Here is a 20,210-nt window from a genome sequence, read left to right on the forward strand (position 1 = left end):
TATCTTCTCAAAAAATAAATTCCATGATGCCACCACCCTTTTCAAAAAGTCTCAAAAGCATACTATTACACTCAAAATAAAATCAAGACTCCTTTTAGATCTGTCATCTAAATTTTTTAAAGTCTCATCTCCAATTCTTTTATTCTCTTCAGGCCACAGGTCTTCCTGTAAAGCTCTTATATGTGAGGATCTCTGTACATACTGTCTTCTAAGCTTTGAATGGTCTAGACCTTTCTCATGGTTAGTTGTTTCTTATTCTACACTTTTATCTTAAATAGGACTTCTTCTACCCTGACCACTATTGAAATAATCACTTTCCAAGTGTATGATGAGTCTATCCCATTTCTAACAGATAGATTTATCATTTTCTTGCAGGTTATTAGTATTTACTAACCATGTATTAGTGGGCTATGGCATCCCAAAAGAGCCATATGAATCTTAAAACTTCTTACCAGCCATGTGAGTTTTAAAACTTCTCACCAGCCATATGAGTCTTAAAACTAATTGCTAATAAGGTGCCTCTTGGATAACTACTGCTCTGTAAATGCTAGGTTTCTGTCTGTATGCAAACAAGTAGATATAAAAATATTTCAGTTTCTAAGTACTAAAAGTCCAGAAAGTTTAAAAAAAAAAAAGTACAGAACGTTAACATTTTAAAATTCTGTAAGGTAGTACAAAATTATAATGAAAATAATTCATTTAAAAGTTTGCATTCCCTTTATACTCTGCTTCTACAAAATATGCCAAATTTAACTATGGCTCAATATGCTCTACATGCCTGAAAATCACATTATGATAGCCAACTTAAAGTCTCATGAACATTATTTGTAAAAGATGATTTTGACCATAATAAGGTCTCTTCTGGTAGCCAATAAAACAAAGTAATGGGAAAGTAGGAAGAGGAGTGAGAAAGAAAGAAGGGGTGGGGGGCGGATTAATACTCCTGAGGAAAATGGGCAACAAATTATGGAGGTGTGAAACAGGTTCAAAGTAATTTGTATATACCTGTTAGAGATGGTCTAAAGTAAAATTGTAAGAGCTATAAGCCACAAAAGTATTAAAAAGAGAAACTGAGTGTGGATCACCTCTTGAAAGAAGAAAAAGGAAGTGACAGGAAAGATATATTTGGAGCTAAGTGGTTTCTCCAGTGGGTCTCAGAGGCTAGGACTGCTTTTGTTTGCTTTTTTGGGTAAAAAAGGAGACATACCTTTATCTAGGTAAAAAAAGAGATGGATTTGGGCTGGTACAAACACACCATTTTCAAATCACATATTCCTAACTGGCAGGAGTCTCAATGCATTTTGTCAGGTCAATGATACTCACTTATCTTCAACTATACAACTAGATATGTAATTGCATGATGAATACTTCACAAGTGGATAGAATATATATATAGCATCACATATCATATTATGGTTGCCTAATATTGCTAAAGCTCTAGGGGAAAAATTTCACTAATCTGGGACCTAACAATGAGAGTTCAAATATAGAATCTAGCCCTTTAAATGAGGAAAGACATGGAATTTTAGGCTCATTTATGAGGTGCACAGTCTGCTAGACCAGTAAAAACCACATACATTGTTAACAACAGTGCTACTTACTTACTAACTTTGAGACTAGGTAAAATGCAATTTCTTCAACTGCTCTCTAAATCTTTCTAAACATGTGCTTGACTATTATAACGATTTTATTTAACAGGCAATAAACAGAACTGCAATCATAAGTACATTTAATAGGTGTGTTCACTACCCATTTTGATCATAGGAAGTTAATGTCATTTCTGAAGGCAATGCCATTGGAGCTACTCTTAAAAGATTTCAGGTGGAAACTTCTTTAATATTTCCCTATCCTGGGAGAGTTACTAGCTCTTTCCACTATACTCCTAGAGCACACTGGCCCTCTCTAGGACATTCTTTCACTATATTAAAATTATCCATTATAGTAGATATCTCTCATCACTCCCACTCATTTCCTCACTCCACCTCCAATTGGAACAATAACACAAGAAACCATGTCTTACCTGTTTTTGTATTTCTATTTCCTGATTAAAGACATTCCAAAACAATGTGTGTAGAATAGATTGCATAACTTTTTGAAACCTTTTTAAAGTCAATGTAGGTAGTTAATCTATCAGAAAGATTACTATCAAAACACACCTGGGTTTTAATTCTAGCTTTATCAAATTCAAACCATGAGCTTGGGCAAGCCACTTAATTTCCATGTTTCTTATTTCCTTCATCTACAAAACTGGATATAACTTGTTATATGTTCTTCTTAAAGATGGCAAGAGAAATGAACATCCAATGAACTATCATGAGTTCTTCTGAACAAGGGCAACATAAAATTCTAAATTCCGCTCTTCTTTGTTTCTGCTTTATTTCCCTCAGCTTTTAATTATCTAGCAAGGGGGAATTTAAAAGTTCTTTTGAGAGGAAATCATGAAACCAGAAATCAAAAGAGTTACAAAGGGGGGAGGGGCAAGATGGCGGCAGAGCAGGGTCTCCAGGTCACCTGTCCTCAACAAATTACCTAGAAAACCATCCAATCATCCTGAAAATCTACGAATTCGGCCTGAGATTTAAAGAGAGACCAGCTGGAACGCTGCAGTGAGAAGAGTTCGCGCTTCTATCAAGGTAGGAAGACGGGGAAAAAGAAATAAAGACACAAAAGGCCTCCAAGGGGGAGGGGCCCCGCGAGGAGCCGGGCTGAGGCCGGGGCAAGTGTCCCCAGGACAGGAGAGCCCCGTCCCGGAGGAGCAGGAGCTGCACCGACCTTCCCCGCGGAAAGGCCTCCCGGGGACTTGGAGCAGGATCCCCAGAAAGGCGGGGATGCCCTCGGGCTCCCTGGGACAGTAACAGAGGAACTGCGCCCCGGGAGATGCGCCGAGCTCCCTAAGGGCTGCAGCGCTCGGCGGGACCCGGAGCAGCTCGGAGGGACTCGGGCGGCGGCTCCGCGGAGGGGGCTGCGCGGCTCCGGGAACAGCTCAGCGGCGGCGGCTCGGGCGGAGGAAGAAGCTCCGCGGAGGGGGCGGCGCGGCTCCGGGAACAGCTCGGAGGGGCTCAGGCGGCGGCTCCGCGGAGGAGGCTGCACCGCCGGGAGCGCGAATCCAACAGCGCAGGCTCCGGAGCACAGGGCGCCGGGACACAGCCCAGGATCCGGCCTCCCCCGGGACAGGCAGAGGCCGGGAGGGCCCAGGACAGCAAGGACGCTCCTGCCTGGAGCTGAGCAGATCAGCGGCCCCGCCCCGGAGCCCCCAGGCCCTGCAGACGGAGAGCCCCGGAGCTACTGCGGGAGCTGACTCCAGGGCCCCAGAGCTGCCCCCGCCACTGTGGCTTCCTCCCGGGGCCTCAGGGGGTGAACAACCCCCACTGAGCCCTGCACCAGGCAGGGGCAGAGCAGCTCCCCCAAGTGCTAACACCTGAGAATCAGCACAGCAGGCCCCTCCCCCAGAAGACCAGCGACACGGACCAGTTCCAGGGGAAGTCAAGGGACTTAAAGTACACAGAATCGGAAGATACTCCCCCGTGGTTTTTTTTTGTTTTTTGTTTTTTTGTTTTTGTTTTTGTTTTTTTTTGTTTTGTTTTGTGCTTTTTTTTCTCTCTTTCTTCTTGATTTCTGATTGCTTCCCCCACCCCCCCTTTTTTTTTCTTTTTTCTCCTTTCTTTCTTTTTCTTTCTTTTTCTTCTCTTTTTCCCCTATTTTTTCTTCTTTCTCTTTTTTCTTTTTCTCTTTTATTTCCTTCTCTCTCTTTTTCTCCTTTTCCCAATACAACTTGTTTTTGGCCACTCTGCACTGAGCAAAATGACTAGAAGGAAAACCTCCCTCAAAAAAAAGAATCAGAAACAGCCCACTCTCCCACAGAGTTACAAAATATGGATTACAATTCAATGTCAGAAAGCCAATTCAGAAGCACTATTTTACAGCTACTGGTGGCTCTAGAAAAAACCATAAAGGACTCAAGAGACTTCATGACTGCAGAATTTAGATCCAATCAGGCAGAAATTAAAAATCAATTAAATGAGATGCAATCCAAGCTAGAAGTCCTAACGACGAGGCTTGACGAGGTGGAAGAACGAGTGAGTGACATAGAAGACAAGTTGATGGCAAAGAGGGAAACTGAGGAAAAAAGAGACAGGCAATTAAAAGACCATGAGGATAGATTAAGGGAAATAAATGATAGCCTGAGGAAGAAAAACCTACGTTTAATTGGGGTTCCTGAGGGCGCCGAAAGGGACAGAGGGCCAGAATATGTATTTGAACAAATCCTAGCTGAAAACTTTCCGAATCTGGGAAGGGAAACAGGCATTCAGATCCAGGAAATAGAGAGATCCCCCCCTAAAATCAACAAAAACCGTTCAACACCTCGACATTTAATAGTGAAGCTTGCAAATTCCAAAGATAAGGAGAAGATCCTTAAAGCAGCAAGAGAAAAAAAGTCCCTGACTTTTATGGGGAGGAATATTAGGGTAACAGCAGACCTCTCCACAGAGACCTGGCAGGCCAGAAAGGGCTGGCAGGATATATTCAGGGTCCTAAATGAAAAGAACATGCAACCAAGAATACTTTACCCAGCAAGGCCTTCATTCAAAATGGAAGGAGAGATAAAGAGCTTCCAAGACAGGCAGGAACTGAAAGAATATGTAACCTCCAAACCAGCTCTGCAAGAAATTTTAAGGGGGACTCTTAAAATTCCCCTTTAAGAAGAAGTTCAGTGGAACAATCCACAAAAACAAGGACTGAATAGATATGATGACACTAAACTCATATCTATCAATAATAACTCTGAATGTGAACGGGCTTAATGACCCCATCAAAAGGCGCAGGGTTTCAGACTGGATAAAAAAGCAGGACCCATCTATTTGCTGTCTACAAGAGACTCATTTTAGACAGAAGGACACCTACAACCTGAAAATAAAAGGTTGGAGAACCATTTACCATTCAAATGGTCCTCAAAAGAAAGCAGGGGTTGCCATCCTTATCAGATAAATTAAAATTTACCCCGAAGACTATAGTGAGAGATGAAGAGGGACACTATCTCATACTCAAAGGATCTATCCAACAAGAGGACTTAACACTCCTCAATATATATGCCCCGAATGTGGGAGCTGCCAAATATTTAAACCAATTAATAACCAAACTCAAGAAATACCTTGATAATAATACACTTATACTTGGTGACTTCAATCTAGCTCTTTCTACCCTGGATAGGTCTTCTAAGCACAACATCTCCAAAGAAACGAGAGCTTTAAATGATACACTGGACCAGATGGATTTCACAGATATCTACAGAACTTTACATCCAAACTCAACTGAATACACATTCTTCTCAAGTGCACATGGAACTTTCTCCAGAATAGACCACATACTGGGTCACAAATCGGGTCTGAACCGATACCAAAAGATCGGGATAGTCCCTTGTATATTCTCAGACCATAATGCCTTGAAATTAGAACTTAATCACAACAAGAAGTATGGAAGGACCACAAACACGTGGAGGTTAAGGACCATCCTGCTAAAAGATGAAAAGGTCAACCAGGAAATTAAGGAAGAATTAAAAAGATTCATGGAAACTAATGAAAATGAAGATACAACCGTTCAAAATCTTTGGGATGCAGCAAAAGCAATCCTGAGGGGGTAATACATCGCAATACAAGCATCCATTCAAAAACTGGAAAGAACTCAAATACAAAAGCTCACCTTACACATAAAGGAACTAGAGAAAAAGCAACAAATAGACCCCACCCCCAGCAGAAGAAGAGAGTTAATTAAAATTCGAGCAGAACTCAATGATATCGAGACCAAAAGAACTGTGGAACAGATCAACAGAACCAGGAGTTGGTTCTTTGAAAGAATTAATAAGATAGATAAACCATTAGCCAACCTTATTAAAAAGAAGAGAGAGAAGACTCAAATTAATAAAATCATGAATGAGAAAGGGGACATCACTACCAACACCAATAAAATACAAACGATTTTAAAAACATATTATGAACAGCTGTACGCCAATAAATTAGGAAATCTAGAAGAAATGGACGCATTCCTGGAAAGCCACAAACTACCAAAACTGGAGCAGGAAGAAATAGAAAACCTGAACAGGCCAATAACCAGGGAGGAAATTGAAGCAGTCATCAAAAACCTCCCAAGACACAAGAGTCCAGGGCCAGATGGCTTCCCAGGGGAATTCTATCAAACGTTTAAAGAAGAAATCATACCTATTCTACTAAAGCTGTTTGGAAAGATAGAAAGAGATGGAGTACTTCCAAATTCGTTCTATGAGGCCAGCATCACCTTAATTCCGAAACCAGACAAAGACCCCACCAAAAAGGAGAATTACAGACCAATATCCCTGATGAACATGGATGCAAAAATTCTCAACAAGATACTAGCCAATAGGATCCAACAACACATTAAGAAAATTATTCACCATGACCAAGTACGATTTATCCCTGGGACACAAGGCTGGTTCAACACTCGTAAAACCATCAATGTGATTCATCCTATCAGCAAGAGAAAAACCAAGAACCATATGATCCTCTCATTAGATGCAGAGAAAGCATTTGACAAAATACAGCATCCATTCCTGATCAAAACCCTTCAGAGTGTTGGGATAGAGGGAACTTTCCTCGACATCTTAAAAGCCATCTATGAAAAGCCCACAGCAAATATCATTCTCAATGGGGAAGCACTGGGAGCCTTTCCCCTAAGATCAGGAACAAGACAGGGATGTCCACTCTCACCACTGCTGTTCAACATAGTTCTGGAAGTCCTCGCCTCAGCAATCAGACAACAAAAAGACATTAAAGGCATTCAAATTGGCAAAGAAGAAGTCAAACTCTCCCTCTTCGCCGATGACATGATACTCTACATAGAAAACCCAAAAGCCTCCACCCCAAGATTGCTAGAACTCATACAGCAATTTGGTAGCGTGGCAGGATACAAAATCAATGCCCAGAAATCAATGGCATTTCTATACACTAACAATGAGACTGAAGAAAGAGAAATTAAGGAGTCAATCCCATTTACAATTGCACCCAAAAGCATAAGATACCTAGGAATAAACCTAACCAAAGAGGTAAAAGATCTATACCCTAAAAACTATAGAACACTTCTGAAAGAAATTGAGGAAGACACAAAGAGATGGAAAAATATTCCATGCTCATGGATTGGCAGAATTAATATTGTAAAAATGTCAATGTTACCCAGGGCAATTTATACGTTTAATGCAATCCCTATCAAAATACCATGGACTTTCTTCAGAGAGTTAGAACAAATTATTTTAAGATTTGTGTGGAATCAGAAAAGACCCCAAATAGCCAGGGGAATTTTAAAAAAGAAAACCATAGCTGGGGGCATCACAATGCCAGATTTCAGGTTGTACTACAAAGCTGTGGTCATCAAGACAGTGTGGTACTGGCACAAAAACAGACACATAGATCAATGGAACAGAATAGAGAACCCAGAAGTGGACCCTGAAATGTACGGTCATCTAATATTCGATAAAGGAGGAAAGACTATCCATTGGAAGAAAGACAGTCTCTTCAATAAATGGTGCTGGGAAAATTGGACATCCACATGCAGAAGAATGAAACTGGACCACTCTCTTTCACCATACACAAAGATAAACTCAAAATGGATGAGAGATCTAAATGTGAGACAAGATTCCATCAAAATCCTAGAGGAGAACACAGGCCACACCCTTTTTGAACTTGGCCACAGTAACTTCTTGCAAGATACATCCACAAAGGCAAAAGAAACAAAAGCAAAAATGAACTATTGGGACTTCATCAAGATAAGAAGCTTTTGCACAGCAAAGGATACAGTCAACAAAACTAAAAGACAACCTACAGAATAGGAGAAGATATTTGCAAATGACATATCAGATAAAGGGCTAGTTTCCAAAATCTATAAAGAACTTATTAAACTCAACACCAAAGAAACAAACAATCCAATCATGAAATGGGCAAAAGACATGAAGAGAAATCTCACAGAGGAAGACATGGACATGGCCAACAAGCACATGAGAAAATGCTCTGCATCACTTGCCATCAGGGAAATACAAATCAAAACCACAATGAGATACCACCTCACACCAGTGAGAATGGGGAAAATTAACAAGGCAGGAAACAACAAATGTTGGAGAGGATGCGGAGAAAAGGGAACCCTCTTACACTGTTGGTGGGAATGTGAACTGGTGCAGCCACTCTGGAAAACTGTGTGGAGGTTCCTCAAAGAGTTAAAAATAGACCTGCCCTACGACCCAGCAATTGCACTGTTGGGGATTTACCCCAAAGATTCAGATGCAATGAAACGTCGGGACACCTGCACCCCGATGTTTCTATCAGCAATGGCCACAATAGCCAAACTGTGGAAGGAGCCTCGGTGTCCATCGAAAGATGAATGGATAAAGAAGATGTGGTTTATGTATACAATGGAATATTACTCAGCAATTAGAAACGACAAATACCCACCATTTGCTTCAACGTGGATGGAACTGGAGGGTATTATGCTGAGTGAAATAAGTCAATCGGAGAAGGACAAACAGTGTATGTTCTCATTCATTTGGGGAATATGAATAATAGTGAAAGGGAATATAAAGGAAGGGAAAAGAAATGTTGGGAAATATCAGGAAGGGAGACGGAACATAAAGACTCCTAACGGGGAAACGAACTAGGGGTGGTGGAAGGGGAGGAGGGCGGGTGTTGGAGGGGAATGGGTGACGGGCACTGAGGTGGACACTTGACGGGATGAGCACTGGGTGTTTTTCTGTATGTTGGTAAATTGAACACCAATAAAAGTTAATTAAAAAAAAAAAAGAGTTACAAAATTCTAAGTTATACAGTTATAAAAGTTCTAGTTTTATAATTTAAAAAATCAAATTATTCAAAACAGGATAATGGGTAACTATAGGTGGATTTTCCATCTCTTGAAAAGGCTCAGAGTTCAGAGAGAACTTACAAACAGCATTAGATTATATACAATTATAAGCATTTAAATATAAAATGAAACCATAAACGTATTCCTTTTGGAGAATACATAGCTTACAGGCAAAACAAAACAAAACAAACTGAAAGGGAGAAAAAGAAATAAAAATAAAATATTTTATCCATTTTATTCAGGAGAGAGAGAGAGAGAGAGAGAGAGGCAGAGACACAGGCAGAGGGAGAAGCAGGCTCCACGCAGGGAGCTGGATGTGGGACTCAATCCTGGGTCTCCAGGATCATGCCCTGGGCTGCAGGCAGCGCTAAACCTCTAGCCACTCAGAGATCCCCAAAATGAAAGATTTTAAGAACATAAAAAGTATTTATAATAGAAAATATTCCGTTTATTTTAGTTAAATGAAAAAAAAAATCTTCCTCCTAAAGTACACTGTTTTAACTATACTTGTTCTATATGATTAACATCATCCTTAGATACCATCATTCACCTTTCCCCTACACAGGACTCAAGAAATTTAAGCATATCTTAGAAGCTAACTTCAAAATGACATTTCAGTATTAAAAAAGGCTCCCTGATTCCCATCCGTCCTCACAAGTGTGTTCAAGTACATAAAAAAGAAATGTGATATTGTCAATATGCCCAAGTTCTGAAGCACTATCATGCTGATCTGATCATGGTGTAGGTTTCCACCTTAAGCTTGGCAGGAAATGTTTGATTTATACACTGGCAGTATAAAATAACAAAATGGGGGCTGACAGCCCACTAGTTTAGGCCTTAGCTTTTGTAACAGATCTGAAAGGTAAGATATGAGGAGAGACTTTTATTTTTTGAGGAGAGACATTTTAATGTAATTTACTCATAGATAAAAAAATGTTATTGTTAAGTTTCAGTTGAACAATCAAATCACTTACAAGGCATTATCCCTAAAATTGCTTACTTCTTTTAAACTAATTCTGTATCTCACTGCCCATTTAGATGTTTTCTTTATTGAAAACTACAGCCAGGAGCCTAATAAACTAAAACTATCACTACATAAAGGTTTCACAGGTTGGTCTGCATCAAATAAAATACTTTAGTACTGATGCAGTAAACCAAGGCTCTTTGTTGCAAGTGACTACTGACAGTTAAGAACTGGAGCTGCTCAAAAGTAACACTGGTGTCCTAGAAGAATATTTTTTCTGCACAAGGTAATTTTTTTAATCTTAAGGTTTTACATTATATTAGTATATGCCATTGACTATTTGCTGCTAATTGCTTGTCTGGTAATGGCTATAATCAGTACATTACATTGATTCTGTCTTTGAGATGTGGTTTTACATATTTGTCAAAGGTAAATTAAGACAGTCCTTGAGCAGTACTACCATGGAAAGTAATGGCTAAGAACTGAAGAATCCTCTTGTATTACATTTAATCTCAAAAAGGCTATTGTTTCATTAAGTATAAGGACCTCTAAGCCTACTCAAAATGTAAACATAAACAAAATTTGGTTTATCTTGAGTTACAGATTATAATTTCTTACAAATTCTCTTGAGTTTAGATATCAAGGAGACTTAATTCTCCAATAAATGGATATGACTATACAATCATAAAATCAATGGACAGTCCATTTAAAGATTTCTGTTAAATTTTTGAAGTCACTACAGTCAGCCCTAGATCATCTGCATTTGGGCAGTCTATTCATCATAAGAATTCTAAAGAGCTATTAAGACAATAGGATTAAATATTTCTTAATATTATAAAAACAAAATCACAAATGAAAAGCATTAATAATTTGGTCTAAAACTTGAAATATTTGTTGTTAAAGTAATGAAATAGTCTAATAATATGAGCCAAGATGGTGAATTACAGTTTTTCTTTTTACTTTGCATACAACTTAATGTTTAAAATAGGTTATCTAAAAAAAATAAATCATAGAATCTCATATATTTCTTTATGGAACCATTAAAATTGTATTACAAATGTATTATAATACATCCCTCTCCCTAGTATCAATGTCCAGGAAGCTTGACTTTGTATATACTTTTATTAAAAAATATATGTATATATGTAAATGACAAAATAACCTGCTATCTAAAGTACATTATGGACTAGGTATTGATTCAGTTCAATTGCTAATTGCTACTACTAAAATAGTATGTATATGTAACAATAAGACTTTGAATGGTTGTAAGTAATATAATCTAAACTATGTTAACACTTGAATCTTTATAAAATTTGATAAACTAAATATGGCAGAGCGGTCTTTCTTTCTATAGCATTTATGATGAATAGGGATAAAATGGGAGTCTCATATATATAGGAACACTTATTATTTTTAGAAAAAAACTACATTTAAAAATTAATAATAGGGATGCCTGGGTGGCTCAGCAGTTAAGTGCCTGCCTTTGGCTCAGGGCATGATCCCAGAGTCTCAGGATTGAGTCCTGCACTGGGTGGGCTTCCTTCATGGAGCCTGCTTCTCCCTCTGCCTATGTCTCTGCCTCTCTCTCTCCCATTCTGGGCCTCTCATGAAAAAAATAATAAAATCTTTAAAAAAATAAAAATTAATAATAATATACTATAGTTACTAACTCAATAAATAACAAATAAGCAAATCAACTTCAATTCCACAACATGGCCATTTAATAATAATAGAAGGTGATAGAAGAGAATTCCAGAAAGAAATGAAAGAACAGGAAAGAGACATAAGGAAGGGAGATAGGAATGGAGAAGGAAAGAGAGCAAGAGAAGGAGAGGGATTATGAACATAAACACTACTGGAAGGGAGGGAAAAGCTAGAAAAATGAAAAATAAGAGAAACAGAAATCATTAAAATCTAACATTCACTTATTAAAATGCTCATTATGTCTCCTTGAAAAAGACTCTCTTAGCTTGCTGACATTTAACTATAATTTTCTATTATTATTCAATTCTAAAAGAGGAGTCTGAAATTCTGACGGATTAACAAAATGTTGCTTATCTTGGCACTAAGGTTCACACTATATCATACCTCAAACCCTGCAAGTTTTAAAATAAAGGGAAAGACTTTTACCTACAAGATGGTGTATTTATATATAAATATGGAAGCATAAATATAGTAAGAAATACAAGAAAGGGTTAAACATACTCTTCAAATTGCCATCAAAGCACTGAGAAAACTAAGTGAAAGTCTGTCTTCTGGGTTTTTTTTTTTGACCCATGCATAAATTAATAATACATATATTAGAAAAGGAACTTTATGTAACCAGAAATAAATTAATTATATCGATGACAATGAAAGGTAAAGTACTTTTCCAGAAAAATAGTCCTAATTCACCGTAAGTAAAATGGATGTTTCAAACAGACACTTAACTAACTAAACTATTACAGAATCACTCCATTAGAAACAATTATATTGCCTTTCTTTGACTTCTCAAGATAAGCAGTACACTTGCTTTGGGCACATTTTTCCTCCTCAATACAAGAATTCTGAATTCTGCAAAACATTTGGTCCATATAATCAAGTGTCTATTTACTTTCCACAATGAGAGTTTCTCATAGGCTTTAAATAAGACAGCTGTGCCCTGGTTGTCTGATTAAATTAAATAGTTAAGCATTTTAGCTTTTTAATCGGAGCATTTTCAGTTAAAATGTTTTATTAGAATATATTTTTGCAATGTTTACATTTACTTTGCCCAGCCAAGATTTAAGACAATAAAATACTCACCTATAAAATATTTTTATTAATGTTTAGATTAACCTAATTATCAATATTGCTTGAGAAGTAAAGCGAACAAAGACAATTTTTAAAAAGTACATTTTATAAACAAGCCAAGCTTGAAATTTAACACTGAAAAATCAATTTTCATGTAAAATTTTATTTTTTCTGCTTTCATTTTACCTGTTTGGGATTTCTAATCATTTTCTTAAAAAATTAATTTTATAGGATCCATAATTATCTAATGCTATTAGCAAACAGTAAAACCACTCTTCATCAGTTTCTATTGACTAAGTATCTTATAATCTAAGATAGTATTTGATAACTACAAGTCATAAAATCAACTTAGGGGTTGTTCCCATTTAAAAAATGAACTAGAAAAGAAAAAAGAATGCAGCAAAAATAACGTTGCTTTCTGAAACTTTGCTTCAGTAGTGTTTATGTTCATAATTTAGGTTTGTTTCACCTTGCTTTAAAATGTATTTTTAATATAAAATTCCATGATAAAGATGATAAAGTAAACAAATGATACTATTGCTATAATACCAATATTGGATAGGAAATGATTTACTGTGGGAGTTCTTAGTAATGTTTGTTGCATAATTTTAATGGATTTATATATTAATACAGTTAGTGTTCCTATCTGTTTCCTGTCTCCACTTTGCATACTTATGTCCTAATTATGGTCACAAGTATCAGAATTCCAAGCCAGATAAAAACAATTTCATAAAAGAAACAATGCAATAAAGTTAGAGCTTAAAATTTTCCTATAAATATACTCTTACCTGTTGGTAATCCTTTTCCTCTTAATCGGTCTCGAATAGCTTGGCTTCGATCAGGCTTTTGTTCACTGTTATGGGAAAGTTGATCCGTCTGTACACATATAAACAAAATCAAATTTAACAAAACAATCTCCCTTTCATTTTCATGGTAATTATCTACAGAACGACACTAGTCAGACAATTTTTGGAGACTATAGTATTAAGAAAAGACACTCCACATTTGCTATTATTAATCTGTATTCCTTCAACAGGATTTATGTAACTTAGTTCTGGCCAATTCATCTTCAGGAAATGAAAAGCAAGACTGAGTTATAGAAGAGTTATTTGCTAACTAGGGAACAAAGTTAGCCAAACTGAAGAAGTTAAAATGAGTTTCCTCTGAAAACAGTATACCTGAAGAGTTGTTTCCTGTAACTATGTTAATCTCTTAAGTTACATTATGATTTTAAAAACACATTAATTCTGGGGTAATAAAGCTTTCTCCTGATTATAACTATGGATGGAAGGTATTGACTTAAATTATTTTCAAAACTAATTTTCTAGATTTTTTTCTGCCAGAAATTACATTTGAGAAATGTTTTAAACTAAATGGACATATTGAGGAATGACAAATTTAAATAAAAAACAAGAGTCTTAAACTTTAATAACTTTAACTGATGGTACTCATTTAAAATAAAGTGTATCATTTTTTTCCTCCCTAGCTGCTTGAAACTTGGCTGCCATCATGAATGACACAGTAACTATCTGGACCAGGAAGTTCATGACAAACCAACTACTTCAGCTGAAAAAATGATCCTTGATATTCTTCACCCTGGAAAGGCAACAGCACCTAAGGCAGAAATTTGCAAAAACTAGCCAAAGTATATAAAACCATACCATATGTTATCTTTGTGTTCGGATTCCTACCCAATTTTGGTGGTGGCAAGACAACTGGCTTTGAGATGATTATGATTCTGTGGATGACGCAAAGAAAAATGAACCCAAACACAAGACTTATAAGACATGGCCCATATAAGAAGAAAAAGATCTCAAGAAAATGGCCCAAAGAACACAAGAACAGAATGAAAAATGTCAGGGAGTCTGCAAAAGCCAATGTTGGTGCTGGCAAAAAGAAATTAAGTATCTAATGGTGAGCTGGAGATTGGACAACAGAAGGAATAAAGATTCTGCAGGGACTTTATCTGTGGTGATAGTGCAGATTTTTCATGAGAGGACAAATAACTTTTAAAAAATTAATAAAATAAAGGATATTAGAGGGGAGGCTAGTAGGGAGATGGTTGAAACCGGTGAAGGGGATTAAGAGTACATTTATCATGATGAGCACTTGAGCACTGAGTAATGATGTACAGAACTGCTGTATCACTAAATTATATACCTGAAACTAATCTGACACTGTATGTTAAGTATGCTGGAATTAAAGTAAAAAAATTAAAAATATATTAGCCAAAAAAGTATATTACCTTTAAAAAATAAATAAAAGTGTATCAAATTTGATCAAATCCCACACTATAAGGCGTGAAAAATTAGAACACTGGGTTTATTTAAATGATTGAATAGAAGCTTCAAGAAATAAATGGAGAGATAATAATGAAGACAAATTATTTAAATCTGGCACCAAAAGCATGCATATATATTTGTTTACACATACATACACACACATTTTAATATTCCTCTATTAGTGAAACTTGTTTGAGTATGGGTTAAAAATTCACTTAAGTTTAAGGTAGGGATGCCTTGGTGGCTCAGTAATTGAGCATCTGCCTCTGGCTTGGGGCATTATCCTGGGGTCTTGGGATTGAGTCCTGCATCAGGTTCCTTGCAGGGAGCCTGCCTGTCCCTTTGCCTATGTCTCTGCCTCTCTCTGTGTGTCTCTCATAAATCAATAAAAAATAAAGTCTTAAAAAAAAAGTTTAAGGTAGTATATTCAAGGTATTATTTTTCCTACTTATAAGACTTATAAGTCTTATAAGATGGAAGTATTTCTGAAATGATATTATCCTTTAAATTACATAAATGATCTAGGTAGTGTATTGCACTATATTGTCAGTTACTAAAAAGATAAAGAACATCCTGCATCTTTGGGAATCTCTGTATCGACACTACTATTAATAATAGCGGCCATTTATTGAGCAATTACTAGAAAGCAGGGACTACTTTACTTTAGGTGCTTTACATACTTTACGTTATTTAATACTCAAAACTGCTATGTGGTAGGGTTATTATCCTTGCGTTAGAGATGAAGAGAGAAATAGCAAGGAAACTTCAAAGAACCTTGAAGCAGCTCATCGACATTGAAATAATTATCTATAAACTGTTCAGTAATATGAGTAGATGATATGTGTTACTACTCCTATTTTACAGATAAGTAAAATTGAGGTCAAAGATGCTTTAACATTAAATCAGTAGAAGAACCAAGATAAGTAAACTGGCCTGTTGACTTTTACTCTATGTTAATTAAGTAGAAAAGAATTATGGTTACTTGAAATGAATTTCACACTTAGGACCAAATCATTCTATCAGCTCCTGGAGGCAACAACAGCTTTGAGGAGCAAAATGGCTAACAGCGTGGGCTCTGGAGCCTGAGAGATCCACATTCCAATTGTGTCTGTCATTTACAAAGTGCATGGTCATGGGCAGGTTATTTCATCTTTCAAAGCTTTGGTACCATTATCTCTAAAATGGGTGTGAAATTATCTTCTGTAACCTGAGACTGTTAAAAAGAACAAATGTGGAAAAGCACATAAGCCATTTAGCACAGTGCCTGGCACAAAACACTGGAAAAAAAAACCATAGCCGTTGGAATTCCTTCTGTTGGGTGACATCCAGGAGACTAGCAAGAGCAATAGAAAGATGAGGGGAACATTGTTATTTCTTAGTAGAAATTTGGCTCTGGAAAGGCACACTATCTATGTACTAACTCTGACTGACCCTTCTATTCTCTCCTACTAAACATTCCCATAACATATCCCATATCAGACTTACTACTATTCCTCAAACATACCCTGCTCTTTCCTATTTTATGGCATTTATCCAGACTTACTTTCCTCTGCCTAGATTACTTCCTATCAGACTATTGGATCTAGTTCAAAGTGCTATTTTTCAATGCAGTTATACTTTATATCCTTCCCCTCAAACCCTCATAGTTTTTAAAATTCTTCCTGTGGTTTTCATACCTTCTTCTGCATTTTATATATAATTAGTTGTAGAACTTTATGGTTGTAGAACTTTACATAAGAGCTCGTAGAAGGTAGCAAATATTTTATTCAAATTTTTATCTTCTGTAGTATCTAGACAGGATTCATATGTAGTTGAGCAATACAGTTACTGTCATAAACTGCCTTAAGTATTAATTGTAAAGAGATGGAGATCTTTTATCTAATATGGGCAACTATTAGAAGGATATTAGAATTCCATGGAGGAATATTTCTTCACAGAAAGAAGGAAGAAAAAAATAATTCCAGGATTCTTAGTATAGGAATAAAATCAGCAAGACAAAAGTTTTAGAGGAAATGTGGTATAATAGAAAGATCCCTGGACTAATAGGAAACATATGTCCCACGAGCTGTGTGAGTCTCAATTTCCTTATTTATAAGCTGAAGGAGTTAATTACAGATCAATGTTTCCCAAAGGTTAGTGTCATGAGACAATAAAAAAAAAAAAAAGACCTAAATAAGTTTGGGAAATGTTTTACCTACATGCATATGACATGTAATATAGTCTAGTGTATTAAAGGCTCTGAGAAGTTCTGTAGTGAAAATATACTTTAATTTCTCTTAAACAGGTTTTCCTCAAACATATTTAATCACAAAGGAATTTTAAAAAACAAAACTATACTTGATACTATGTAGGAACTTTAGTCTGGATAGAAGGCTTTCATAGATTTTTAGTAGCTTTACCTTTGTTCAAAAAAAAAAAAGTCACATGCAGGAATATAAACAAAAAAATAAATTAAAACTGGAGCAGCTCTAGTTAAGGAGGGTATAAAATAACCAGCCGAGAACCCTATACACTCAGCCTCTATTACCTTTATTCCTTTCACTGTATAAATACAAAGGCTGCATAGGATACAGTGTATAAACCATTTGCCTGGAAGAATCTATGAGCCTGTTTCTTGTCAACTAGCAAGCTGTATGGCATTTGGATATACCCCGGCCAGCCATACAACATCTTGGTTAAGATGGCAGAACTAAACCCCTAGGGAAGAAGAAGTAAGAAGCCATCAATAACATTGTGTGACAGTGGCACATCTGTAGTCCACACAGAAGAGTAGAACCTTACTCAGGTACCATAACTCTAAGGGTAAGAGCAGATAAAGTTTGGATCTAGATCAGATATCAAAAACCAAGGAGTATCCAAGTACTATATATTCATGTCTTTTGGTCCCAGATAAAGTATAACACATGGTTTGCAGAGGTGAGACTATAGATACAGGGTTTGCTATTCTTGGGGTTCTTCACATCTATGACAAGAGAGAGAGAGAGCCCAGGTCTTGGGGTACTTTAGTAGAGATACAAGCATGTATCACCCCTACACACCAGGTGACAGTATCCACAGAAGGTGGGGAGGGTTTCAAGACTACCCAAGGGGTCCAGATAAGTAAGTAGCCAAGAAAGAGATTTAAGCAACAGAAAGTGCATTTTTTTAAGAAAGTGCATTATTAATGCTAAAATCCATTTTGAATGTCAATGTGTTTTTTTTTTTAAAGGTTTTATTTATTTATTCATAGAGATGCAGAGAGAGAGAGGCAGAGACACAGGCCGAGGGAGAAGCTGGCTCCATGCAGAGAGCCCGACGTGGGACTCGATCCAGGGTCTCCAGATCACACCCTGGGCTGCAGGCGGTGCTAAACCGCTGCGCCACTGGGGCTGCTCAATGTGTTTTTTATAATAGACAGAACCACTAGCTGGAAGCTCCTTACAAAGTAACAAATGAGGCAAGAGCAGACATTTTCAACTCTAACATGTTCTAAAAAAAAAAAGAGATTCTCATAAATACTAGGACACTAAAGTTATTGCACTGGGCTTCTTAATTTTAAGTACTGTTTTTTTATTTTTTTTTTAAAGATTTTATTTATTTATTCATGAGAGACACAGAGACACAGGCAGAGGGAGAAGCAGGCTCCACACAGGAGCCAGACGTGGGACTCAATCCCGGATCTCCAGGATCACGCCCTGGGCCAAAGGCAGTGCTAAACCACTGAGCCACCCAGGCTGCCCTTAAGTACTGTTTCAATTAAACAATTAACATTAGCACAAGAAATTTAATGTTCTTAGTCTTCAATGAGAAAAATGCTACCTACCTATAGTATCTTTAAATAAAATTTTGCAATATTCTGCTAAATTTTAAAATATGACTACATGTACCAGTTGGAACTATAGCTTACCCCAGAAAGATTTCCCAGAACCAGTTTTACCAACTGCTTCACATAGGAAAATGAAGGTGCACAATTGCTATTCCTAATGTGGGCACTGCAAGCATCCAGGACGGTCCGAACAGAAACTCGAGCATAAATAACATCTTCACACATTCCAAGCAGTATGCTGTTGAGATGATCTCCAAGCTTGATAGGCTGAATATAAAGAAGGGAAAAGCCACTTTGATAAGTGTGGGTAAATCTTATCCAACATGAGATAAGCTATCACAGGAGTCACAGGAACCACCCCAAACACCTTCAAATACTTGGAGGAAAGGAATTCCTTATCACGTACACACACACACACACACACACACACACATTTTAAAGATTTTAATTATTTATTCTTGAGACACAGAGAGAGAGAGAGAGAGGCAGAGACACAGGCAAAGGGAGAAGCAGGCTCCATGCAGGGAGCCCTATGTGGGACTGCATCCTGGGACCCAAGGATCACGCCCTGGGGCCGAAGGCAGGTGCTAAACCGCTGAACCATGCAGGGATCCCTCCTTATCATATATATTTTATATATATATTTATATTTTTATATTTATATTATATATTTTTACTACATATATAAAATATATATGCATATATATTTTACTACATTTTACCTTTTCATAACCCCCCAAATTAGCAAAAGATGGTTAACATACCTTTCCCCAAATAGGAAGTATTACAGAAAAACTCCGGTTTTTTTATATGATAAAGAAATGAAATTCCTGAGTTATTCAAATATTTTGGTAAGCAGTTACGTGTGTGTGCGTGCGTGCATATGTGTGTCTGTACATATTCTGAGTGAATAAATGATTTCCTAACAATCAAAATATGTAATATAGTCAATATATATTAAATATAATTTGACTCTGATGATAACTTAGATTTCAAAAACTGCAATGACTTAAGATCATCTAAATATTAGTTCTCATTATGCTGGTGACACAGAGGACCTGGAATGTAAGATTTTTTAATTAGTTGACATGATTTGTAGAATATTCTATCCAAATGTCCAATAAGCATACTAAGAAATACAAATTAAAATCACAAAAAGAAGCCAGTACAACTCAACAGAATGGCTAAAAAGAAAAAGACTGATAATTTGAAGTACTGATAAGGAGAAAAGCATTGTTGGGTAGGAGTTTAAACCAGTACATCTACTTAGGTTAAAGCATGCTTTTTCTATGACCCTTCCTTTCCACTTCTCATCCATTTGGGTATTATGTCATCCTTTAGATCTCAGATTAGATGCAATGCCCTTTAATAAACTCATCCTAACCCTCTAAGTGTAGTAAGAGGTTCCAACTCTGGTTTTCCATAACACCCTCCATTTCCCTACCACAGCATTCACACATGGTTATAATTGGTTATTTAATTGCTTGTACCTATGGATGTACTCACAGGCATG

General features: G+C 36.9%; 1 protein-coding gene across 25 annotated transcripts in view; it reads right to left on the reverse strand.

The window, feature by feature from the left end:
• Nucleotides 1-20,210, reverse strand: part of PTPN13 (protein tyrosine phosphatase non-receptor type 13) — a 210,309-nt gene that overhangs the window by 99,605 nt on the left and 90,494 nt on the right. For all 25 annotated transcript variants that reach the window (XM_025998135.2, XM_072755696.1, XM_072755686.1 and 22 more), the window contains exons 5-6: nt 18,779-18,964; nt 13,399-13,486 (exon numbers count right to left, since the gene is read on the reverse strand). In XM_025998135.2, coding sequence (XP_025853920.2) covers nt 13,399-13,486; nt 18,779-18,964 — 274 coding nt within the window. The remainder of the gene's footprint in view (nt 1-13,398; nt 13,487-18,778; nt 18,965-20,210) is intronic.

The sequence above is a fragment of the Vulpes vulpes genome, chromosome 4 (genome assembly GCF_048418805.1).
Source record: "Vulpes vulpes isolate BD-2025 chromosome 4, VulVul3, whole genome shotgun sequence".
Lineage (NCBI taxonomy): Eukaryota > Metazoa > Chordata > Mammalia > Carnivora > Canidae > Vulpes > Vulpes vulpes.